Here is a 26,687-nt window from a genome sequence, read left to right on the forward strand (position 1 = left end):
CAGCCAACACACTGTCTGTTCTCTTCAGGTTCTTCAGCCAGGGCAGGAAGTAATCACGGAGCTGGAAAGCACGAAAGCACAGACATGTCAGCAACTCGTTCTTCTGTGGGGTTTTTCGAGATCAGTTTCTTAATGTAACAAATAACGGAGTTTTAATTTAGATTCATTTTATTTCACCATCCCTCCTCCTCAATTTGTGCTCATCCTTCCTTATCCCCAAGTAGTGTGAAATACATGATATTTTGTCTTTCTCTTTATTACCTTTTTTTGTTCTCCTTTTTAGAGTTGTTTGTCTTTCATTATAGTCTCCTCCTATCTTTCCTCCACTCTCTCTCTCTCTGTGTATGTGTGTATGTGCATGTGTGCATGTGTGTGTGTCTGTGTTGTATATGTGTAGATATGTGTGTGTGTCTGTGTCTCTCTGTGTGTATGTGCATGTGTATGACTGTTGTATATGTGTATATGTGCGTGCATGTCTCTATGTATGTGCATGTGTGCATGTGTGTATGTGTGTGTGTCCGTGTTGTATATGTGTATATGTGTATGTGTCTGTGTGTGTCTGTATGTGTGCATATGTGTATGTGTGTGCATATGTGTATGTGTATGTGTGTATGTGTATGTGTATATGTGTATGTGTGTGCATATGTGTATGTGTGTGCATATTTGTATGTGTTTGTGTGTATGTGTATGTGTGTATGTGTGTGTGCATGTGTGTGCGTCTGTGTTGTATATGTGTATAAATATGTGTGTCTGTGTGTGTCTCTCTGTGTGTATGTGCATGTGTATGACTGTGTTGTATATGTGTGTATATGTGTGTATGTGCGCGCATGTCTCTGTGTATGTGCATGTGTGAATGTGTATGTATCTGTGTGTGTCTGCATGTGTGAATATGTGTATGTGTGTGTGCATATGTGTATATGTGTATGTGTGTTTTCATTGTGCTGATTACTTTTTTGTCAGCTTGATACAATCTAGAGTCAGGATATCAGCTGAGGATTTTCCTCTATCAGATTGGCCTGTGGGCATGTCTATGGAGAAATTTCTTCATTAATGATTGATATAGGAGTGTCCAGTCCACTGTGGGCAGAGCCACCTCTGGACAGGGAGGACTTTTTGGGCTAAGAAAGCAAACTGGATAAGCCACGGGAACAGCCCGTTAAGCCAGGTTCCTCCATGGCATCCACTTCAGTTTGTGCTCCAGGTTCCTGTTTTGATTTTCTCAAAGGTGGATGGTGATACGGAAATGTAAGGCAGACAAACCCTTTCCCTCTCAAGTTGATGTTAGCCAAGGATTTATCACAGCAACAGAAAGCACACCATCACCCTCCTGCAGCCAGACACAGACGTATAGATTCAGCAGAAGAGAGGGAGCATGCGATATGTGTCTTTCGGGGCTGTCTTAGTTTGCTTATCGCAATGATCGTTCCATCCATTTTTCAAAAGTTTGAATCTGGTTGTGGTTATATAAATATAAATAATACAAATGTAAAATGGTTCCCTGGGTCCTTACCATGGGGAGATGGTTTATAAAACACTCTAGAGTTTACGAAGGAACATGTGGGGATAATAACAGTCATTGTTCCTTAGAGTCAGGCTCGACTCAGATGACATAAACTACAACTGTGTACTGAATATCAAGTGTGTGTGTCTTAGTGGAAGCTTGAGTTAAAATCTTACACATCACAAGGAAAGCAAAGGTTATTTGATAAAACAGTTCTCAGTAAAGTCGATGTACTGTTCATGATGCAGAAATCGCCGATGCCATCAAAACACACAATGTCAAGACGAGGGCTGAAAATCAGACAGTTTTTCACCTGTCTCTCAAGGGTCAGTGTGGTGAGCTAGAAGAATGTGTGACAACTCATCTCATTGAAAATGTCACAATGAAACTACTTACAAAAAAACATAATAAAACACTGTCAGGCTGAACTATAAAAACTCAACCTGTTAGTTTCCTAAATACATCTGAGAGGTTAGTGTACACTTAGAAAACATAACATAAACCTTGGGAGTGTGAGGATCCTCTGGCTAGCAAGTAATGTCTCCACATACTATTCTAGGTGAACAGACTGTAGACAGGTAAGTTCTGAAAAGCAAGATGTTGGCCTAGCATCCCTGATTAGCGTGCTTAGGCTCAGAAGTGTTTCAGACTTTGAATTTTTTTTCTGACTATGATATGTTTACATATGTGTTATGGAATATGCTGAGAATGAAACCCAAGTTTAAATCATTATTTGTTCTGTGTACATCTCCTAATATCTGGAAGATAACTTATACAATGATTTTATGCATGGTTTTTATGCCCAAGACTTCTGTACTTGTATTATTGTGTCAACAGGTGACAGTTTTGGGTTTTTTGTACATTTAGGAATTCACATGTTCAGGTTGGAGATGTTCAACCTGAATCACCCCCTTCTCTTCTTGGCTAATATTACCCAGTCCTTGTGACTGAACTGGAGTCTGTATCTTAGAGCAGATAGGCGATTCTGTATCTACTGTATGAACTACTTTGCTCACCACTGTGACAGATATGTGACAAAAGAAACTAAGGAAGGCTTTATTTTGCTCACAGTTTGAGGGTCCAGTCCATGATGCTGAGGAAGTCACAGCAGCACCTGAGGCAGCAGCTGCTGCTGTTGCACCTGCAGTCAGGAAGCATCAAAAGATGAATGTCTTTCACTGACCAGCTTTCTTCCTCCTGACATTAAGTCTAAGGTCCTTAGCCAATGGAAAGGTGTCATCCACAGTTTGGGTGGGACTTCTTGCCCAAATCAGACAAATCTAGAAAAATCTGTTATCCACAATACCCAGAAGTTTGTCTCCTAGAAGATTCTAGACCACAGTAGCCTTTATAGGCGATGGTTACTGGATCAGCTTGCTTTCCAGTTCCTGCCCCATCCTGGACTCATGGGTCGTATTACTTCCCTTCTTTGTCACGTAACTTTGCCCAACATGAGTGATTATCCTGGGGTCCATATTTCATGAACATGACCATCCTAATCCTAAATTTTGTAGGCATCCATTAAGGAAATGTTCCTGGAGGCTCTGTGTGAGAAAGGTCACTGCGTCTTGAGTGCTTGGTGTATCTCTATCATCTTCATCTCAACCTAAAAGTTATGTGATCTGTATTTGCTATAAGAGCCAATGAGCAATACGAATGCATATGTATGCATATGATATTGTGTGTGTATGTGCACACTCATGCCTACAAGTGTATATGCGGGGAAACGATGGAGGGAGGAAACTGTGAAGAGCAGTGTACTCAAGGGCAGAATCTTGCAATTATCTGTAGTGTGGGCTGACAGGTTGTAAACACAGCTTCTATGACGTTCTGGCAGGAAATGACGTCCCAGTCAAGTTATACCTTTGCAGAGCAGCAAGCTGCAATCTGAAGGGCGATTTCTATGTTGGGTGTTACAGAGAATACTCCTCTGAGGAAGCTCAGCCTGCTCCATGAAGGCTTTCACCCAGTTGGTCCACCATAGTTTCATGAGCCATTTCGTTTCTTTAGAGTTTAAATGTTAGCCTCTCATCAAAATGGACTGCTACATATCCAAAGAAAAATTAGCTTCACAGAGACTAGTCTGGCTAAGGAAGGTCAAGCTGACACTTAACATGAATCATTGCAGGTGGCATTTAATCATTCTGTTACAATGACACCTTAAAAGGTGCTGAAATCTGTAGATTTGACACACTTAATGTCAAACCTTGGTTCCTATTTTCATTTCATTGTTTTTTTCTTGTCATTATCTAAGTTATTAGATGGTTGGTTGTCATAATTATTTGTTTCATAGCTTTCTTTTCCACTAGCCCTTAGATGGCTTCAGGATCTGGTACAGCACTCAACTAATGAGTGATGCTCAATGTCTACTGACGTGAAATGGTGAAATACATTTTTATGAAAATAAAGATTAATGAACGCTCACATGCTCTGTCCTCTCAGCACCCCCACTTCATGTCAGAGAGTTACTAAGCACCGAACGCGTCAAACAACTACAAAGAAGGCATCCTATGCTGCGTGAGTCCTGCCAAAGTAGTAGGAAGCTTGGTTACCATGTTACTCTTATGATATTCCTCCTTCATGGGCAAGGGTATTGAGTTGTTGAATTTTATGTAAGAAACTGTTCCCCAAATGGGCAGAGCTAGGAAGAGGCAGTGCTGGGATTTAGATGAAGACGTTGCTGTTACCAAGCCTGTGCCATGCTGCGAGCCTTCTGACGATAAAGATTCTACAGGAATCTCAATGGGGTACTAAGGACAATGGCATGGAATTCCTCATCTCTGCATCGGATAGAGCTCGCTGTTGACTTTCACATAAGATTTTTTTATGAGCGATCTATAAGCTTTATGTGTTTGGTTACTGTCCCACTAAGAGTCATAAAGCATCAGGCAATATTTGTCTGAAGGCATGCTTCCCTAACATGCAACCAACAAAGTAGTCTGTCTCCCTATGCTGTGGTCTGTGCTGGCTCATGGCAAGGGAAGAAAATTCGTAGGTCTCCTGATACTTGATCAAGCCATCTGGAGTGTACCAGGAACAGTAGCTGCTAACTTCATAGGTCTTTCTATGAAATTCCCTCAAACGTTCCAGTGACTCCAGCAGTCTTAGCATTCTAAGCACCTTGTCATAGTCTACACTGGATTGTTTTTCTGACACTGGTCTGCGAAGAGTCTCAGGTATAGACAGAAAGGGGAGGTCTGGAAATAGCCCAGAGAATGAGAATTCTAGAAGGATATTCTAGAATAAGTCATTTCAGACTGTCCCACTCGTGGACATGGGATTGACAAGTATCAGAATCAGAAGGGACAAACTAAAAATGACACAATAAAAATTTCACATAGTTTGTCCTTAGACGAACTCTGTGATTGACACACTGACTATGTTTTCTGATGAGTGGAAAGACGTCTATCTAGGTGACATTTTAACCTCTTCTTAAGATTTTTAATGTCCCAAATCTATCTGAACATCGAAATAGCACCCAAGACCTTTGGGTTTTCCCTTGTGAAGCCTATAGATACGCAGTACATCATATTCCCTTTGGCCAGGTTGTGGCTATCTCAGTCCAAACTTAAAGATGAAAGATGATCATACACACACGTACATGATGTGAAGGCATGTAAAAGTCTTACATTTTCTACCGCTTTTCTAAGGTTTGAAGATGGAAGTTTATTTTCTGCTTACAGTGTGCGTCAAGCTAGCTGGGTAGAATATACTGTAGAGAATCCTGCTGTCAGGTGACCTAGAGCTAACGTGTGAATACCATTTACATAAATGCAGGCATTTCTGTGCAAACAAGGTGAGTAAGATAACATGCCCCTGTGTGTGCAGAGATCAGGGACTAGCGCAGAGACCTGGAATGAATGCGGGAAGTGAGCCAAGGTCACTTTGCCTCTCCTACCTGCAGTCACATCCCAAGCTGGATTAGCACCATATCCAGCGTAAAGGGAGATGCTTAAGACAGCATACAACATTTAACACATGGGCAAAACCCTTCTGACTGTCTCAGGTTATGCTCAGGTAAGAGGAAAGACAGCAAATAATACTTTGTCACTTTGAAGGATCACAGAAGGAACAAAGGAGGTGGTGGTTTCATGTTTAAACTGTTAAGACTTCTGTTTTCTTAGTATATTATGTAAAAATAAGTTCTCGGGTTGTGGACAATAAAACCACCTTATTCCATCTAAGAAAGAAACGAAGTCATAGTTTTCTGTACCTAGTTAAAACAATGATGGTGAATGAGATTCCACATGTTCTTGTGGTCAACAGATGGGAAGGTCAGAGGACAAGACTCTGGATCAGGAATCACTCAGACATTTCAGTAAGAGCTCGGACACCCACCAAGAGGATGGGGAAGATGCTCCTGCATACATCGAGGAGTCTGAAAGGCAAGCTCAGAGAGGCGCCATTCTGCTGGCAGGCCCTCCAACAGGACAGGTCAGCAACGAAAACATTTTTAAACCTTTTGATGATTCGCTATTAAAATGACAAGTTCAAACGTCGGCCCTACACAATTGAGTTGCTTCCTCGCACACCTTACTAGAATGTGTGGTTTGATTTGTGACTCTCTGAGACTTTAGTCATATCTTTTCACACATGCACTTGACCAGGCAGAAGTTAAAACAATTACTAGGGCTGCCCTGGCCTTACGAAACTGAGTTGTATGTTGTCTGGTTTGAGTGTGTGTGACAGTGGTCACTTCTAACAAAGTAGAAAGCACCTACAACAGAAGCCCACGTGGGGTGAACTTATTTGGATATAACAAAGAAATGACTTGGAAACATTTGTACAACACAGCATCAAGACGTGAATATTCTAGGATCTGTGAGGTTGCCATGCAGGGATTTAAATTGAACATTCTAATTTCTGTGACTTCAGAGACACCTTCTCTGCTCTCTGTGTCTATCCTTTCTATAGATGAATAATGTTATTTTATGGCCAGCTTTGGTCCACGAAGGAGAAGAGAATTGCTTCTATTTAGTCTCCTTATCAATCTCAAACAAAGATAAGAGTCCCATATGTGTCATTCATGTGTGTGTGTGTGTGTGTGTGTGTGTGTGTGTGTGTGTGTGTGTTTATAAAATCTATGATGATTCAAAAACTTCATCAGGTGAGACAGATTTTCTCTTTTTTTTTTCTTTTTTTTTTTATTTTTTTATTTTTTTTATTATCTTGAGTATTTCTTATATACATTTCAAGTGTTATTCCCTTTCCCGGTTTCCGGACAGACATCACCCTCCCCCCTCCCCTTCCTTGTGGGTGTTCCCCTCCCAAACCTCCCCCCATTGCCACCCTCCCCGCATAGTCTAGTTCACTGGGGGTTCAGTCTTAGCAGGACCCAGGGCTTCCCCTTCCACTGGTGCTCTTACTAGGATATTCATTGCTACCTATGGGGACAGAGTCCAGGGTCAGTCCATGTATAGTCTTTAGGTAGTGGCTTAGTCCCTGGAAGCTCTGGTTGCTTGACATTGTTGTACTTTTGGGGTCTCGAGCACCTTCAAGCTCTTCCAGTTCTTTCTCTGATTCCTTCAACAGGGGACCTATTCTCAGTTCAGTGGTTTGCTGCTGGCATTCGCCTCTGTATTTGCTGTATTCTGGCTGTGTCTCTCAGGAGCGATCTACATCCGGCTCCTGTCGGTCTGCACTTCTTTGCTTCATCCATCTTGTCTAATTGGGTGGCTGTATATGTATGGGCCACATGTGGGGCAGGCTCTGAATGGGTGTTCCTTCAGTCTCTGTTTTAATCTTTGCCTCTCCCTTCCCTGCCAAGGGAATTCTTTTTCCTCATTTAAAGAAGGAGTGAAGCATTCACATTTTGATCATCCGTCTTGAGTTTCCTTTGTTCTAGGGATCTAGGGTAATTCAAGCATTTGGGCTAATAGCCACTTATCAATGAGTGCATACCATGTATGTCTTTCTGTGAGTGGGTTAGCTCACTCAGGATGATATTTTCCAGTTCCAACCATTTGCCTACGAATTTCATAAACTCGTTGTTTTTGATAGCTGAGTAATATTCCATTGTGTAGATGTACCACATTTTCTGTATCCATTCCTCTGTTGAAGGGCATCTGGGTTCTTTCCATTTTCTGGCTATTATAAATAAGGCTGCGATGAACATAGTGGAGCACGTGTCTCTTTTATATGTTGAGGCATCTTTTGGGTATATGCCCAAGAGAGGTATGGCTGGATCCTCAGGCAGTTCAATGTCCAATTTTCTGAGGAACCTCCAGACTGATTTCCAGAATGGTTTTACCAGTCTGCAATCCCACCAACAATGGAGGAGTGTTCCTCTTTCTCCACATCCTCGCCAGCATCTGCTGTCACCTGAGTTTTTGATCTTAGCCATTCTCACTGGTGTGAGGTGAAATCTCAGGGTTGTTTTGATTTGCATTTCCCTTATGACTAAAGATGTTGAACATTTCTTTAGGTGTTTCTCAGCCATTCGGCATTCCTCAGCTGTGAATTCTTTGTTCAGCTCTGAACCCCATTTTTTAATAGGGTTATTTGTTTCCCTGCGGTCTAACTTCTTGAGTTCTTTGTATATTTTGGATATAAGGCCTCTATCTGTTATAGGATTGGTAAAGATCTTTTCCCAATCTGTTGGTTGTCGTTTTGTCCTAACCACAGTGTCCTTTGCCTTACAGAAGCTTTGCAGTTTTATGAGATCCCATTTGTCGATTCTTGATCTTAGAGCATAAGCCATTGGTGTTTTGTTCAGGAAATTTTTTCCAGTGCCCATGTGTTCCAGATGCTTCCCTAGTTTTTCTTCTATTAGTTTGAGTGTGTCTGGTTTGATGTGGAGGTCCTCGATCCACTTGGACTTAAGCTTTGTACAGGGTGATAAGCATGGATCGATCTGCATTCTTCTACATGTTGCCCTCCAGTTGAACCAGCACCATTTGCTGAAAATGCTATCTTTTTTCCATTTGATGGTTTTGGCTCCTTTGTCAAAAATCAAGTGACCATAGGTGTGTGGGTTCATTTCTGGGTCTTCAATTCTATTCCATTGGTCTATCTGTCTGTCTCTGTACCAATACCATGCAGTTTTTATCACTATTGCTCTGTAATACTGCTTGAGTTCAGGGATAGTGATTCCCCCTGAAGTCCTCTTATTGTTGAGGATAGCTTTAGCTATCCTGGGTTTTTTGTTATTCCAGATGAATTTGCAAATTGTTCTGTCTAACTCTTTGAAGAATTGGATTGGTATTTTGATGGGGATTGCATTGAATCTGTAGATTGCTTTTGGTAAAATGGCCATTTTTACTATATTAATCCTGCCAATCCATGAGCATGGGAGATCTTTCCATCTTCTGAGGTCTTCTTCAATTTCTTTCCTCAGTGTCTTGAAGTTCTTATTGTACAGATCTTTTACTTGCTTGGTTAAAGTCACACCGAGGTACTTTATATTATTTGGGTCTATTATGAAGGGTGTCGTTTCCCTAATTTCTTTCTCGGCTTGTTTCTCTTTTGTATAGAGGAAGGCAACTGATTTATTTGAGTTAATTTTATACCCAGCCACTTTGCTGAAGTTGTTTATCAGCTTTAGTAGTTCTCTGGTGGAACTTTTGGGATCACTTAAATATACTATCATGTCGTCTGCAAATAGTGATATTTTGACCTCTTCTTTTCCGATCTGTATCCCCTTGATCTCCTTTTGTTGTCTGATTGCTCTGGCTAGAACTTCAAGAACTATATTGAATAAGTAGGGAGAGAGTGGTCAGCCTTGTCTAGTCCCTGATTTTAGTGGGATTGCTTCAAGTTTCTCTCCATTTAGTTTAATGTTAGCAACTGGTTTGCTGTATATGGCTTTTACTATGTTTAGGTATGGGCCTTGAATACCTATTCTTTCCAGGACTTTTATCATGAAGGGGTGTTGAATTTTGTCAAATGCTTTCTCAGCATCTAATGAAATGATCATGTGGTTCTGTTCTTTCAGTTTGTTTATATGATGGATCACGTTGATGGTTTTCCTTATATTAAACCATCCCTGCATGCCTGGGATGAAGCCTACTTGATCATGGTGGATGATTGTCTTGATGTGCTCTTGAATTCGGTTTGCCAGAACTTTATTGAGTATTTTTGCGTCGATATTCATAAGGGAAATTGGTCTGAAGTTCTCTTTCTTTGTTGGGTCTTTGTGTGGTTTAGGTATAAGAGTAATTGTGGCTTCATAGAAGGAATTCGGTAGGGCTCCATCTGTTTCAATTTTGTGGAATAGTTTGGATAATATTGGTATAAGGTCTTCTATGAAGGTTTGATAGAATTCTGCACTAAACCCGTCTGGACCTGGGCTCTTTTTGGTTGGGAGACCTTTAATGACTGCTTCTATTTCCTTAGGAGTTAATGGGGTTGTTTAACTGGTTTATCTGTTCCTGATTTAACTTCGATACCTGGTATCTGTCTAGGAAATTGTCCATTTCCTGAAGATTTTCAAGTTTTGTTGAATATAGGTTTTTATAGTAAGATCTGATGATTTTTTGAATTTCCTCTGAATCTGTAGTTATGTCTCCCTTTTCATTTCTGATTTTGTTAATTTGGACGCACTCTCTGTGTCCTCTCGTTAGTCTGGCTAAGGGTTTATCTATCTTGTTGATTTTCTCAAAGAACCAACTTTTGGTTCTGTTGATTCTTTCTATGGTCCTTTTTGTTTCTACTTGGTTGATTTCAGCTCTGAGTTTGATTATTTCTTGCCTTCTACTCCTCCTGGGTGTATTTGCTTCTTTTTGTTTTAGAGCTTTTAGGTGTGCTGTCAAGCTGCTGACATATGCTCTTTCCTGTTTCTTTCTGCAGGCACTCAGCGCTATGAGTTTTCCTCTTAGCACAGCTTTCATTGTGTCCCATAAGTTTGGGTATGTTGTACCTTCATTTTCATTAAATTCTAAAAAGTTTTTAATTTCTTTCTTTATTTCTTCCTTGACCAGGTTATCATTGAGTAGAGCATTGTTCAATTTCCACGTATATGTGGGCATTCTTCCCTTATTGTTATTGAAGACCAGTTTTAGGCCGTGGTGGTCCGATAGCACGCATGGGATTATTTCTATCTTTCTGTACCTGTTGAGGCCCGTTTTTTGACCAATTATATGGTCAATTTTGGAGAAAGTACCATGAGGAGCTGAGAAGAAGGTATATCCTTTTGCTTTAGGATAGAATGTTCTATAAATATCCGTTAAGTCCATTTGGCTCATGACTTCTCTTAGTCTGTCTACATCTCTGTTTAATTTCTGTTTCCATGATCTGTCCATTGATGAGAGTGGGGTGTTGAAATCTCCCACTATTATTGTGTGAGGTGCAATGTGTGTTTTGAGCTTTAGTAAGGTTTCTTTTACATATGTAGGTGCCCTTTTATTTGGGGCATAGATATTTAGGATTGAGAGTTCATCTTGGTGGATTTTTCCTTTGATGAATATGAAGTGTCCTTCCTTATCTTTTTTGATGACTTTTAGTTGAAAATTGATTTTATTTGATATTAGAATGGCTACTCCAGCTTGCTTCTTCTGACCATTTGCTTGGAAAATTGTTTTCCAGCCTTTCACTCTGAGGTAATGTCTGTCTTTGTCTCTGAGGTGTGTTTCCTGTAGGCAGCAGAATGCAGGGTCCTCGTTGCGTATCCAGTTTGTTAATCTATGTCTTTTTATTGGGGAGTTGAGGCCATTGATATTGATAGATATTAAGGAATAGTGATTATTGCTTCCCGTTATATTCATATTTGGAAGTGAGGTTATGTTTGTGTGCTTTCATTCTCTTTGTTTTGTTGTCAAGATGATTAGTTTCTTGCTTCTAGGGTATAGCTTGCCTCCTTATGTTGGGCTTTACCCTTTATTATCCTTTGTAGTGCTGGACTTGTAGAAAGATATTGTGTAAATTTGGTTTTGTCATGGAATATCTTGGTTTCTCCATCTACGTTAATTGAGAGTTTTGCAGGATACAGTAACCTGGGCTGGCATTTGTGTTCTCTTAGGGTCTGTATGACATCTGTCCAGGATCTTCTGGCCTTCATAGTTTCTGGCGAAAAGTCTGGTGTGATTCTGATAGGTCTGCCTTTATATGTTACTTGACCTTTTTCCCTTACTGCTTTTAATATTCTTTCTTTATTTTGTGCGTTTGGTGTTTTGACAATTATGTGACGGGAGGTGTTTCTTTTCTGGTCCAATCTATTTGGAGTTCTGTAGGCTTCTTGTATGCCTATGGGTATCTCTTTTTTTAGGTTAGGGAAGTTTTCTTCTATGATTTTGTTGAAGATATTTACTGGTCCTTTGAGCTGGGAGTCTTCACTCTCTTCTATATCTATTATCCTTAGGTTTGATCTTCTCATTGAGTCCTGGATTTCCTGTATGTTTTGGACCAGTAGCTTTTTCTGCTTTACATTATCTTTGACAGTTGAGTCAATGATTTCTATGGAATCTTCTGCTCCTGAGATTCTCTCTTCCATCTCTTGAATTCTGTTGGTGAAGCTTGTATCTACAGCTCCTTGTCTTTTCTTTTGATTTTCTATGTCCAGGGTTGTTTCCATGTGTTCTTTCTTGATTGCTTCTATTTCCATTTTTAATTCCTTCAACTGTTTGATTGTGTTTTCCTGGAATTCTTTCAGGGATTTTTGCGATTCCTCTCTGTAGGCTTCTACTTGTTCTCTAAGGGAGTTCTTTATGTCTTTCTTGAAGTCCTCCAGCATCATGATCAAATATGATTTTGAAACTAGGTCTTGCTTTTCTGGTGTGTTTGGATATTCCGTGTTTGCTTTGGTGGGAGAATTGGGCTCCGATGATGCCATGTAGTCTTGGTTTCTGTTGCTTGGGTTCCTGCGCTTGCCTCTCGCCATCAGATTATCTCTAGTGTTACTTTGTTCTGCTATTTCTGACAGTGGCTAGACTGTCCTATAACCTGTGTGTCAGGAGTGCTGTAGACCTGTTTTCCTGTTTTCTCTCAGCCAGTTATGGGGACAGAGTGTTCTGCTTTCGGGCGTGTAGTTTTTCCTCTCTACAGGTCTTCAGCTGTTCCTGTGGGCCTGTGTCTTGAGTTCACCAGGCAGGTCTCTTGCAGGGGAAAAGCTGGTCCTACCTGTGGCTCCAAGGCTCAAGTTTGCTCGTGGGGCACTGCCCAAGTCCTCTCCGCTGTGGCAGCAACCGGGAAAATCCGCGCCGCTCCTTCCGGGAGCCTCCGTGCACCAGGGTTTCAGATGACATCTGGTGTTTTCCTCTGGCGCCTGGATGTGCACAGAGTGCAGTCTCCTCTGGCTTCCCAGGCGTGTCCGCCTGTCTGAAGGTTCAGCTCTCCCTCCCACGGGATTTGGGTGCAGAGAACTGTTTATCCGGTCTGTTTCCTTCAGGTTCCGGCAGTGTCTCAGACGCAGGGGTCCTGCCGCTCCCGGGCCCTCCCCTATGGGAACCCAGAGGCCTTATACAGTTGCCTCTTGGGCCAGGGATGTGGGCAGGGGTGGGCAGTGTTGGTGGTCTCCTCCGCTCTGCAGCCTCAGGAGTGCCCACTTGATCAGGCGGTGAGGTCTCTCTCCCACGGGGTTTGGGAGCAGAGAGCTGCTGCGGTCCGGGATCCGCCGGTGTGGGACTTCCGGTAAACACAGGAAGTGCCCGGCCTTAGAGGAATTTTGCCTCTGTGTGTCCTGAGTTCACCAGGCAGGTTTCTTGCAGGGGAAAAGTTGGTCCTACCTGCAGTTCCAAGGCTCAAGTTTGCTCGTGGGGTACTGCCTAAGTCCTCCTCGCTGTGGCAGCAACCGGGAAGATCTGCGCCGCTCTTTCCAGGAGCCTCCGTGCACCAGGGTTCCAGATGGCGTTTGGTGTTTTCCTCTGGCGCCTGGATGTGCACAGAGTGCAGTCTCTTCTGGTTTCCCAAGCGTGTCCGCCTCTCTGAAGGTTCAGCTCTCCCTCCCACGGGATTTGGGTGCAGAGAACTGTTTATCTGGTCTGTTTCCTTCAGGTTCCGGCAGTGTCTCAGGCGCAGGGGTCCTGCCGCTCCCGGGCCCTCCCCTACGGGAACCCAGAGGCCTTATACAGTTGCCTCTTGGGCCAGGGATGTGGGCAGGGGTGGGCAGTGTTGGTGGTCTCCTCCGCTCTGCAGCCTCAGGAGTGCCCACTTGATCAGGCGGTGAGGTCTCTCTCCCACGGGGTTTGGGAGCAGAGAGCTGCTGCGGTCCGGGATCCGCTGGTGTGGGACTTCCCGATTTTCTCTTTTAAAATAATAGTGATTGAGCTGAAATATTATTGAGTCTAAAAGTCAAAAGCATAGCTTAGTTGGAGTGGGCAGGTGGCATTCTCTAATCAGGAGTGTGGCAAGTCCATAATGGTGTCTAATTTATTCCTTTGTGCCACTTAGTGCTGAACATGCTGGGTCCATTAAGGGTATGTCTATTTTGAGCCTTCTCATGTCAGTGACCTGAATTAACAAGTACACCCAGAGCCTCCTAAGAGTCTAGTAGTGGGTTGAATTGTGTCCTCTAAGAGTATATTCAAATCCTGCCCTGCAGTACCTGCACGTGTGATCTAATGCAGACCAGACATACAGGATTTGGGGTAGGTCCTTAACCCAATGGCTGGTGTCCTTTTAAGGGAGACAGACAGGGTTTGAGACACAGACACACACAGAGGGGAAAAGCTCTGCAGTGACATGCTTATCAGCGAAGGAAGGTGTGGTGGTTTGAGTAGGAATGAGTCCTAAACACATGTGTTTGAATGCTTTATTCAAAAAAAGTGGCACTATTAGAATAGGTGTGGCCTTGTTGGAGGAAGTCCATCACTAGTTGAGGTTTCAGAAGCCCAGACTCGGTGGTTCAGATTTCCAAGAAGAACTGCTGCCTGTGGATCTATATGTAGATCTTTCAATTCCTTCTCCAGCACCATGTCTGCCTGGTCACAGCCATGCTTCCCACCGTGATGATAATGGATTGAGTCTCTGAATCTGTAAGCTGGTCCCAGTTAAAGGTTTTTCTTTATGAGAGTTGTCATGATCATGGTGTCTTTCCTCTGCAGTAGAAACCCAAACTAAGACAGAAAATTATGAATGGCCATCGATTTCCAGAAGTTACAAGACCTGGGGAAACTTTTCTCCTATAGTCTTGAGAAGGACACTATCACAGTCCCTCAATTTTAAACCTCTGGCTGCCTAAACTGTGAGACAATACATTTCTGTAATTGAAACTAAAGAGTTTGTGATAATTTGTGAATATACATGTGCCTATCTTGTTGTTATGTGTGTGTGGTGTGTACACCTATGTACTTGGAGGCTTGAGGTCTATCCTTTATGTCTTTCTTCAATTACTCTCTACTTTTATTTTTTGAGATAAGGTCTCTCACTGGACCTAAAGTTCATCAATTTGTCTAGTCAATGAAATTCAAGGGATTTCCCTGTTACAGACATGCATAGCCATGTGTAGATTTTACATAGATTCTAGAGATTTTAACACAGGTCCCTGAGCTTGCATGGCAGACTCTTTACCCTCTGAGCCAATATAATGTTTAAAGAAAGCAACAAGATAACCCATGTTCTAAGCTGACATCTCATTAGGGAAGCTCTGTCTTTTCAGTGATTTATAATAGTGGTGCCTGTCTTTATGAGCAAGGTTATAAAGCAGTTGTTCTCAACCTGTGGGCATACAACCCCTTTAGGGGTAAAATGATCCTTTCGCAGTGGTCATCTAAGACCATCTGCATACTATATATTTACACCATGATTCATAACAGGAGTAAAATTACAGTCATGAAGTAGAAATGTATGAATTTTATGGTTGGGGGTCACCATAACATGAGGAACTGTATTAAGGTGTTGCAGCATTAGGAAAGTTGAGAACCACTGGTAAAGGGACACTGAGGTGAAAGGGAGACATTAAATATTGCCATTGTAGATGAAATTGGTTTTATGTTATGTTTTTGCAAGATGCACATTGTCTTAGGCCAAAAGCTCATGTTTCAATTTTTATTTTTGCATGTAGTATCAGTTCAGGTGAGTCAAAGTACTTCCAGTTCTCATGATGCCAATCCTGATCCTTTAAAATGTCATTTTTTTAAATTTATTTACATCTCAAATGTTGTTCCCTTTCTCAGTTTCCTGGCCATAAGCCCCCTTTTCCATCTCCCTCCCTTTCTTCTATAATGGTGTTCCCCCTGCCCAAACACCCTCCCTTCCCATCCCCCCAACATTCCCCTACACTAGGACCAAGGGCTTCTCCTCCCACTGGTGCCCAACAAGGCCATCCTCTGCTACATATGCAACTGGGGCCATGGGTCTGTCCATGTGTAGTCTTTGGGTAGCAGTTTGGTCTTTGGGAGCTCTGGTTGGTTGGTATTGTTGTTCTTATGGGGTTGTGAGCCCCTTTAGTTCCTTCAGTCCTTTCTGTAATACCTCCAACAGAGACCCCGTTCTCAGTTCAGTGGTTTGCTGCTAGCATTCGCCTCTGTATTTGACATGCTCTGGATGAGCCTCTCAGGAGACAGCTATATCAGGCTCCTGTCAGCATGCACTTCTTGACTTCATCAATATTATCTAGTTTTGGTGGTTATATATATATGGGCTAAATATCCAGGTGGGGCAGGCTCTGAATAGCTATTCCTTCAGTCTCTGCCTGCTCCAAGCTTTGTCTCCATATCCCCTTCTATGAATAGTTTTGTTCACCCTTTTAAGAAGGACCAAAGCATCCACATTTTGGTCTTCCTTCTTCTTGAGCTTTATGTGGTCTGTGGATTTCATCTTGGATAATTTGAGCATTTGGGCTAATATCCACTTTTCAGTGAGTGCATGCCATGTATGTATTTTTGTGATTGGGTTACCTCACTCAGTGTGATATTTTCTAGTTCCATCCATTTGCCTATGAATTTCATGAAGTCATTGTTTTTGATAGCTGAGTAGTACTCCATTGTTTTGATGTATCACATTTTCTGTTTCCATTCCTCTGTTGAAGGGCATCTGGGTTCTTTCCAGCTCCTAGAAATTATAAATAAGGCTGCTATGACCATAGTGGAGCATATGTTTTTGTTGTATGTTGGAGCATCATTTGGGTATATGCCCAGGAGAGGTATAGCTGGGTACTCAGGTAGTGCAATGTCCAATTTTCTGAGAAACCTCCAGACTGATTTCAGAGTAGTTGTACCAGTTTGCAATCCCAGCAGCAATGGAGGAGTGTTCCTCTTTCTACACATCCTCGCCAGCATCTGTTATCATCTGAGTTTTTGATCTTAGCCTTTCTGACTGTTATGAAATGGAATCTCAGGATTGTTTTGATTTGCATTTCCCTTATGACTAAGGATGTTGAACATTTTTCTTTAGGTACTTCTCAGCCATTCGATATTCCTCAGTTGAGAATCCTTTGTTTAGCTCTGTACTCCATTTTTAATAGGGTTATTTGGTTCTCTGGAGTCTAACTTCTTGAGTTCTTTGCATATTTTGGATATTAGCCCTCCATCGGATGTAGGATTGGTAAAGATCTTTTTCCGATCTCTTGGCTGCCATTTTGTTACATGTGATTTATATGCACCAACTGTGAGAGGTAATCTGAGGATCACGGTGTCCATGTATGAGCTTGTTACAAGGCTTTTATAGAAAGAGCTAGCATATGGTAAGGCTAGTAGGAACAAAACCCAAGATTACATGGTTTCTACCTGCCTTTAGTGAGAAGACGTAAACACAGTCATGAGAAACTGAATGTGTCATAGATGTGGCTCTTTTCTGAACCCTCTACCAATAAAACCTATGATCCTCTCCTAATCTATGTGCCTTAACTTTTGCATGAAAGAGTTAGGTGTGTTGGCTCGTACTGAAGTCCCAGTACTTGGGAGAAGAATGAAGAGGATCATAGGTTATATAGTGTGTCTGAGGCTACTCCAGGGCACAGGAGACTCCTTTCTCAAATATAACATAACTTACGTGTAAGTTGGTCTAAGGTAATTGATTAAATACCTGGGAAGGAAATAAAGTTATAAAAACATGGCCGGAGTCATGTTGGCAAAGACGCCAACTTTGCAGTCAGAACTCTTGTAGAGACATAGCCAGGCCACTTGTAGGGTGTTGGTTTGTGGGTGAGTCACTTGATTTTGCTGGTCTCAGTAATTTCATCTGGAACTTGAGGACTTGATAGTTTGTATACGAGGAATGTCAATTCTAAAGAATCTCACAGAGCAGGTTCTGATGAAATGGTAGGGACACTACCGAGAAAAGTTTCTAGGGCCTGCTCTGAGCCCAATATGTACTGTTCTCAGGTTCATTGTATTAGGAGTCCCTTGGATGTGGAAGAATATATTACATAAAGGAAGACATCTGCAATTGGGTTACATCTTTAGGCCTGATGGTTCATAGAGTGGGTAGGAGTATTAGATATTCGAGTGTCTGGAATTAACATCTTCCATTTTTTTTGTGTGAATTGTTTATTTCTTTTTTGAAATCAGGAAGTAGCTGTACATTTTTATTTTAATGGTGAACTCAACAAACAAGCTGTGGAGTAGAATGAGTCCCAACTGAGGTGAGGACTGTTGTGGGCTCCTTCTCTTGATCCTTTATCTGTCACTGCTGACTCCTATGAGGCCTGGTCTGATTTACTCCTATATCTCATTACAGAAGGCTGTTCTGGGAGAGTATTCTGAGGTAATGTCTATCTTTGTTGCTGGGATGTGTTTATTGTATGCAGCAAAATGATGAATTCTGCTTACACATTCAATCTATTAGCCTGCGTCCTTCACTTGAGTCTAGTGAGATGTTGAAAAAAGGGATGAGATTCTTTACTAAGGCTGCCAGGTATAGGGGTCTGGGTTTTGTCTGATACAGAGATTCCTACTTCAAAGCCCATTAGAACTATAGAACCAGACCATTCAGCATCATTGAGAGAAAGAGAAGCAAGGTGGAAGACCCATTTTATAATCAGAAAACATGTATTTAGTCAAGCACTGTTCTGTAGGACCCCTAAAACATGTCCAGCCAGAGTACAATGTAGAGGGGGAAGAGTTTGCCTTGTCACTTTTTTTTTTTTGGTTCTTTTTTTTCCAGAGCTGGGGACCAAACCCAGGGCCTTGCGCTTCCTAGGCAAGCGCTCTACCACTGAGCTAAATCCCCAACCCCCTTGCCTTGTCACTTAAAAGAAGCATTGTGTGTGTGGTGTATTGGTGCGGGCCCGTGTGTGTCTGTGTGCGTGTGTGTCTGTGTTTCTGTGTGTGTCTGTGTGTAATATGTACTCTGTAGCCCTGTATTCTGAGGTAATGTCTACCTTTGTTGCTGGGATGTATTTATTGTATACGGCAGAATGATGGATTCAGTTTACACATCCAGTCTATTAGATTGTGTCTTTTAATTGGGGGCTTGAGTCCAGTGAGGTTAAAGGCTATTAATAAGCAATGATTATTAATTCCTGTTGTTTTGACATTGGTGTGGTGGTGGTGGTGGTGGTGGTGGTGGTGGTGGTGGTAGTAGTAGTAGTAGTATGTGTGTGTGTGTGTGCACACGTGTACGTGCATGTGTGCATGTGTTTCGCTTTTATTGGTTTTAATTGTGTGAAATTATTTATTTCTTGTGGTTTTTTTTAAAGTATAGTTAGCCTCATTGATTTTGAGTTTTGCTTTTAATATCCTCTGTAGGGCTACGTAAGTGGAAAGATATTGTTTAAATTTGGTTTTTGTCATGAATATCTTTATTATTCCATCTACAGCGATTGAAAGTTTTGCTGGGTATAATAGTCTGGGCTGACATCTGTGGTCTCTTAGGGTCTGCAAGACCTCTGCCCAGACTCTTCTAGCTTTCAAAGTCTCTGTTGAGAAGTCAGGTATAATTCTGATAGGGCTGCCTTTATATGTTCCTTGGCCTTTTTTTCCCCTGCTCTTAATATTCGTTTTTTTCTGTATATTTAGTGTTTTGATTATTACGTGGCAAGAGGATTTTCATTTCTAGTCCAATCTTCTTGGTGTTCTGTAAACTTTTTGAATGTTTATAAGCCTCTCATCTATATTAGGGAAATTGTTTTCAATGATTTTGTTCAAGATATTTTCTGGGCCTTTGAGCTGCAAGTGTTCTCCTTTGTCTATTCCTATTATTTTTAGGTTTGCTCATTTCATAGTGTCCGAAATTTCCTAGACTTTTTGTGTCATAATCTTATTAGATTTTACATTTTCTTTGCTGTATTAATTTCTTCCATTGTGTCTTCTATGTCTGTGATTCTCTCTTCAATCTCTTATATTCTGTTGGTGATACTTTTGTTTGTAGTTACTGTTCTCTTTCCTAGGTTGTCCATATCTAGGATTGCCTCAGCTTGTGTTTTCTTTATTGCTTCTGTTTCCATTTTGAGGTCTTGGACAGTTTTATTGATATCCTTCACCTGTTTGATTGTATTTTCCTGTATTTCTTTATATTTATTTGTTTCTTCTTTTAATGCTTCTAAATGTTTAAATGTATTTGCCTATATTTCTTTAAGGGATTTACTCATTTCCTCTTTAAATATCTCTACCATCTTTGTAAGATTGGATGTAAGAACATCTTTTTGTGCTTCAGATTTCTTTGCATATCCAGGGCTTGCTATAGTAGAATAGCTGGACTCTGGTGTTTCAATGTTGCCCTGACTCCTGTTGATGTTCTTCTTACACTGTGCTTTAGGCATCTGGCTTTCCTTGGTATTGGCTGGATGATTCTGCTGGCAGCAGGACTTCTTGGGATTGCAGGGGGAGTCATGGGCCAGAAAATGAAGGTTAACAGACCTGACTTGGCTGGCTATGCCTCCAGTGGACCTCACTGGCAAGGGATTGGTGTGGGGGAATGTTCCAAACTGGTAGTTCTTGGGGCCTCTATAGGCTTCTCTCCTATCTATGCTCCAGGTATACCAGACTGGGAGAGGATTAGTGGGGCCGCTTTCCAAACTGGGTATTCTTGGAACACCCTGCAGGCCTCCACGGGGAACCAGAAAGTTCTTAGGGTCCTGAACCGCTCCCTAGTACCAGCTATTAGAAGTCAGGGAACCATGTGCAACAAACCTCTGTTGGCTGTGCTCCAGCAGACCAGCCTGAGAGAGGATTGGTGGGGCAGCTTTCCAAGCTGGGTATTCTTAGGGCCCTGCAGGCTTTCACAGAGAAGCAGATGGTTAATATTTCTGTATTAATTTTCTCCAATGTAGTTGAGGTGTCATTATGTGGAGGGTTCTGATGTGGCCTGATACTTCATGGGTATTATTTAAGCTGGCATAGAATAAAACCCTTTAGTAAAGCAATAGTGTACATTGATCATGTATCCACTGACACAATTCTAAGCAATGTATGTAATTCAACCATAGGATCATTTGAATGGGGGCGGTCTTATGGTCTCCATCTTGCAGACCAACAATCAAAGGCATGGTCAGGTTGGGTAACTTGAGAATGATTTTAGAGCTAATATGTTTTTGAGCCAGGGTGTAAACCTAGGTAATTTTACCCACCCCCAATACATTGCTAATAGTATATGCTATGTGCTAATAATAGCTAATAGTATATGCTATGTGCTAATAATAGCTAATAGTATATGCTATGTGCTAATAATAGCATATAGCATTGTAATAACAGCATCTTCACAGAAAGCCTCTCCTTTCTTTCATCTCACACTTTATATATTAAAGGAATTGAAGTGCAAGGCTAAAGGAGTGTTAGTGCTACCCTTTACATTGTTCTGCAATGGAATATAGACCTAGACAGTCTAGGAGACAAGTGATCACAGCAATTCAGATTATATTTGATGACACATACTTGGGTCCTCCAGAGAAATAGAACAGTATACACAGGTACATGCATGTACATGCCTACACACATGCACATGAACACACATGAAGACCTGCAGTGAGAACTGGCTCACAAAGTCACGGACACAGAGGTATCTGCAGGTTGCATCAGTGGGACTGATATTATCAATCCCAATTCTCATTCAAAGGCTTGAGAATCAGAGGGGTTGGGAGAGGCAGTGGTATGCATCTTGAGGTTCAAAGTGCAAGGAGGAATTCTCATGGCTGACAGCACTATGGATGCCTTAGCTCTAATAGAGAGTGAAATTGCTCTCTCTTCCTTCATTAGAGAGTGAAATTGCTCTCTCTTCCTTTACATTGTGCCCATGCCCTCAGTAGATTAGATGGTATCAGCCTTTCCTGGTGAGCTCAGAGACTTCCTGCTTGACTTTAATTCAGATGTGAAGCTTTTCTGCAAATACCTTCACAGACCTTCCTAGACAATTCTTCCTCCTGCCTGGACATCTTATAACCTGGTCATAAAACTAACTACCACAGACCAAGGGAAACAAAACTTAAGACGTGCTTATAAAAGGTCAGAGATCCATTGGCATTTCTAGCATGTAAGTTGTGAAAAACGGTCAAGAAAAAAATTATTATTTTTTAAAACTTGTAAAAATCACACTATTTTGAATTGATCACAGTTGTGGACATTTATGGAGAAGAATGTGATGTTTCCCCATATCTGTGTACTATGAGTATAATTAAATCAAATTAATTATCTTCATTTTCTCCTGCTTACTAATCTTTATGATAATGCATTTGGAGTTTATTGTTAGGATATCCAGTGAGTTATTATAAATCATAGCTGCTTTACTGCACACTATATTTTGCTGCCATAGCCCTCAGCCCCTCAGGATGATCCTTGCAGGTAGAGGGTAAGAAGTTGTGGAATCATCAACACATATTCTGGGAGCCAGGTGAGAAGTGGACATAGATACTTTTATTATAATAGTGGGGACCTTCTTTTTTTTTTCTTCTTTTCGGAGCTGGGGATCGAACCCAGGGCCTTGCATTTGCTAGGCAAGCGCTCTACCACTGAGCTAAATCCCCAACCCCTAGTGGGGACCTTCTGCCCATGTCCCCTCTGTCTGAACTTGCTCATCCTGTGCAGCTGGCACCAGCTGACTGGCTGCGCTGGTCATACTGTCTGTCTTTGTCTCAGGGTGTCAGGCAGGTTCCTGGGTTAGGAAAGGTGGAAGCGCCTGTTATGTATGCCTTGGCCATTGCTAGTCAGAACATGTTGACTCACCCCTGCCACCATATTGTAGGCTTATTTACTCTGTTTCTGAAACTCTGAGTCCTTTGCTCAGCAGGTCTTCCTTTACTCTCTCCCCACCTTCCCAGTCTCTGGTAATCATTATTCTACTCTCTGCATCGATGAGTTCGAGTTTTGCATCTGCTCCATGGAAGTGAGATCATGCAATGTTGGCCTGTTGTTCATGTTTTGTTTATTGGGAATGGGGCTACAGTGATTAGGAGAGTCCAGATATCCCTTTGGGACATTGGCCTTTTACTATTTCAGTATGGGCACAGGTAGAAACTGGGCCACATAGAAGTTTCATTTTCAGTGCTCTCTCTCTCTCTCTCTCTCTCTCTCTCTCTCTCTCTCTCTCTCTCTCTCTCTCCCAGTACATGCTCATCTTTAGTGTACACCTTTTCAGCATTTGTTGCTTTTTCATCCTTATAAATGGAACCCTCCCAGAAGGGAGACAGCATTCCTGGGTTAATTTGCATTGCCTATGTGATTAGTGATACCAATACCAAGTGTTTCATCTATCTATCTATCTATCTATCTATCTATCTATCTATCTATCTATCTATCTATCTATCTGTGTGTGTGTGGTGTATGTACATATACATATACAAATAAATTTTCCTTTGATAAATGTTTTTTGAGATTCCTTTACTTATTTTTAGACTGGATAACTTGCTTTCACAATGTTAAGGTACTCAATGATTTTGGACGTTTTGAATATTAACCCTTTGTCAAGTGTGTGGTTTACAAATGGCTTCTCTAAGTTGTGTCTTCCATCCCTGCTTTGCTCTCATGCAGAGGTTTTTAAGTTGGGTGCAATCTTCTTCATCACCTTTGCCTTTGGTGGTTGTACTTTTAAAGCCACACAGAGAACAATCAGTGGTAAGACCAGTGAAACAGGGTTTTTCCTTAAGATGCTTTCTTCTGGAATTTAGTTTTTTTATTAAGTTATTTATTTACTTTACATCCAGCTTCCCCTCCCTACTCACTTCCCAGTCCTTCTCTCTCCCCTCCTTGCCCCATCCATCCCTCCTTCCTTTGTCCTCAGAAAAGGGGAGGCCTCCTAGGAATATCAACCAGCCTTGACTTGTCCAGTTGGAGTAAGAGTAGGTGCATCTCCTATTGAAGCTAAGATCAACAGCACAAATGACAGCTCATGCTAGCAAGGATGTGGAGGCAAGGGGAACACTCCTCCATTGCTGGTGAGAGAGTCACTTTGGATATCATTTAATGGTTTCTCAGGAAGTTGGCAGTATATCTACCTCAAGAGACAGCTATATCACTCCTGACTCCCAAAAGATTCTATACCATAGCACAAAGACTTGCTCAACTATGTTCATAGAAGCTATATTCATAATAGCCAGAAATCGGAAACAACCTAGATGCCCCTCAACCAAAGAATGGATAAAGAAAATGTGGTATATTTACAGCATGGACTACTCCACTATGAAAAACAAAGACATGAAATTTACAAGCAAATGGTTGGAACTAGAAATGATCATTCTTAGTGAGGTAAAACAGACCCAGAAAGACAAACGTGGTATGTATTCACTTAGAAGTAGACACTAGTCATAAAGCATAGTATAACCATACTGCAATCTACCTATCAAAAGAAGCTAAGTAACAAGGAGAGCCCAAGGGGGTGGGGGTGGGGTTAACTTGAATCTCCTGGAATTGTAAGTCTTTTTTTTTTTCCCTCGGAGCTGGGGACCGAACCCAGGGCCTTGCGCTTGCTAGGCAAGCGCTGTACCGCTGAGCTAAATCCCCAACCCCAGAATTGTAAGTCTTGTGTCTTTCATTAAATCTTGATTCATCTGGGGTTGATTTTCAGATGTGGTATCAGGTAAGGATAGAGTTGTAAGTCTTGTGTCTTTCATTAAATCTTGATTCATCTGGGGTTGATTTGCAGATGTGGTATCAGGTAAGGATAGAGTTTTGTGCTTCTGTACATGGTTATTCCGTTTCCCAAGACGCCGACTGAAGAGATATCCTTTTCCCCTGTATTGCTTGCTATCTCTGCCATATTATGAGCCATAAATGTAGGGTTATTTCTTGGATTCATAGCTCATTCCCATGGCCAATTCATTTGTTTTATCAGATCATGTCAGGATTATGATTCTTCTATAATAAGTCTTGAAATCAGGAATCATGGTTTTCATAGTGTTTCTTTGTGCTCAAAGTAATTTTGGTCATTTAAAATTCTACAAGTTACACACAAGCATTAGAATTTCCTATTTCTGGGAGTGGAATTTTGTTTGAGATTGCATAAATCTATGGACTTCTTTGTGCAGTATGGAAATTTCACAATGATAGTTATTCCAGTGCATTGACATGGTCTTACTGTCCATTGATTTGTGGGTTTTTTTTTCTTCAAATTATTAGCACTTCAGAATGTTTAGGATGCAGAACTCTAAAAAAGGTTTACCCTTAACTACCTATTTCTATGCCATTATAAATGAAGCTATTTTTTCCTAATTTACTTATTAGGTGGTCTTTTGTTTGCATGAAGAAATATCACTGATTTTTGTATGTCAGTTTTGTATTGGGAAATTTCATTAAAATAAGCTATCATTTCTAAGAATATTTACTAGCTTTTTATTATTTTCAAGGCCTGAGAACATCTTCATCAAATAGAAATACTCTTTCCACTGGTTCTTATTTCTCCATATTGCTTAATTGTTCAGGCTAGGTTTGACAGGGGAAATCCTAAATGAAAGAAGAGTAACAAGAACCTATTACTTATTATTTTGTCCCTAATGTTAGCCAGGAGGTTGTCCTAATGACCTTTATGGTATTTTAAACGTGGAGAGCTTTTGATCGTGAAAGAGTTTTAGCTTTTCAAGAATGTCTTTTTGGGAGTGTCTATTAAGATGGTTATAAAACTGTATCATGTATTTTTTCAAACAGTATAGTAAATATTGTTCTGTCTATGTTGATGCATTCTTGAACCATAGGAATCAGCCCAACTTGATCATGTTAAAGATTCTTTTCATTTGTTGCATTTGCTGATATGGTATTGAGGAAATTTGCATAGATATTTGTCAGCCTATTGTTTTATAATTTTCGTTCCTTGTAATGCCTTTGGCTTTGTTACCAGTGAGAGCCTCCTAAAGTGAAATTGGAATTTTCCCTTCTCTTCAGAAGTTTTGTAGGGATTTGAGTACTGGCAGAATCTTCCCAGTGTCCCCAACATCTTCTATGGGACAACAGGAATAGGGCCCTTTGTAAACACCCTGGAATTGTGGAGAATCTTAAGGATTATCTCCAATCTTTGTTTTCCTACTTTAGAAACCCTGAATCCAGGGCAATTCTTTGCCAAACTAGGGAGCACTTCCTGTTATCTGTCCAATCATTTATTTTCTCACACTGTGGTTTATGTGGGTGACTCAGCCCTGCCACCAAGTCCAGGAATATTCATATTGTTGCTTTTGCCTATGGATCACTGCTAGTTGGATTTCTGTGAGGCGGAGGTAAAGTGTACAGCTGGGGAACCTTCATGCTCACAGGACTCCTTTATTTATTAAGGAAAACACTGATTTAACAAACTTAAATATCCCCACTCTGCTTAACTTACAGGCATCTTCCCATTGTAGAAAAAAAAACCCTACTATTTTCAAAATAGATATTGCATTAAAATAAAACAAAACAAAGCCCACATTCCCCGTCCCCAGTGCCTGCCCCCTTAGGTTCATCATTTTCTGCTGGAAATCCAACCTCAACTGATTCTTTTCTGAAATCTTGTCTTAGTTTCTGTCAAACCTCATTTCCATGCTTTGTTTTCCTCAACATTAACACTTTAATCTGTTTTTGTGTGTGTGTCTAGTTTCCTCCAACAACAACCTAAAATTCAATAGCCAGTTCTTGACTGTGTATTAAGTGATTGGCACACACCGTACTGAGAAAACCAATGAGCTATTAAGGTCATGAATCCAGTTAGAATTTTCTTTGTCAAGTTTCAATAGAGTCACCCACCAGTCTTCCTTTAATCATTATAGTTGTTGTTGGAACTGCTTTTCTTAAGTATCAACTTGGGCTGTTGTAACAAAAACATCTTACAGCTTAGAGGGCTGCAAATACAGTTCTGGTGGCTGGAAGTTTGAGATCAGGTGCCAGTGTGGGTGGTTTCTATGAGGGTTTCTCCCTGGTGACTAGATAGGTCCCTCTACTCTGGCCTCTCCCATGATGGACAGAGAGACATCGACCCAGCCCTTTGG

General features: G+C 41.2%; 1 protein-coding gene across 1 annotated transcript in view; it reads left to right on the forward strand.

The window, feature by feature from the left end:
• Positions 1-26,687, forward strand: part of Ofcc1 (orofacial cleft 1 candidate 1) — a 311,719-nt gene that overhangs the window by 37,899 nt on the left and 247,133 nt on the right. The window contains 1 exon segment of the mRNA XM_087591945.1: positions 5,742-5,935. Coding sequence (XP_087448071.1) covers positions 5,742-5,935 — 194 coding nt within the window.

The sequence above is a fragment of the Rattus norvegicus genome, chromosome 17, assembly GCF_021556685.1.
Source record: "Rattus norvegicus strain SHRSP/BbbUtx chromosome 17, alternate assembly SHRSP_T2T, whole genome shotgun sequence".
Taxonomy (NCBI): domain Eukaryota; kingdom Metazoa; phylum Chordata; class Mammalia; order Rodentia; family Muridae; genus Rattus; species Rattus norvegicus.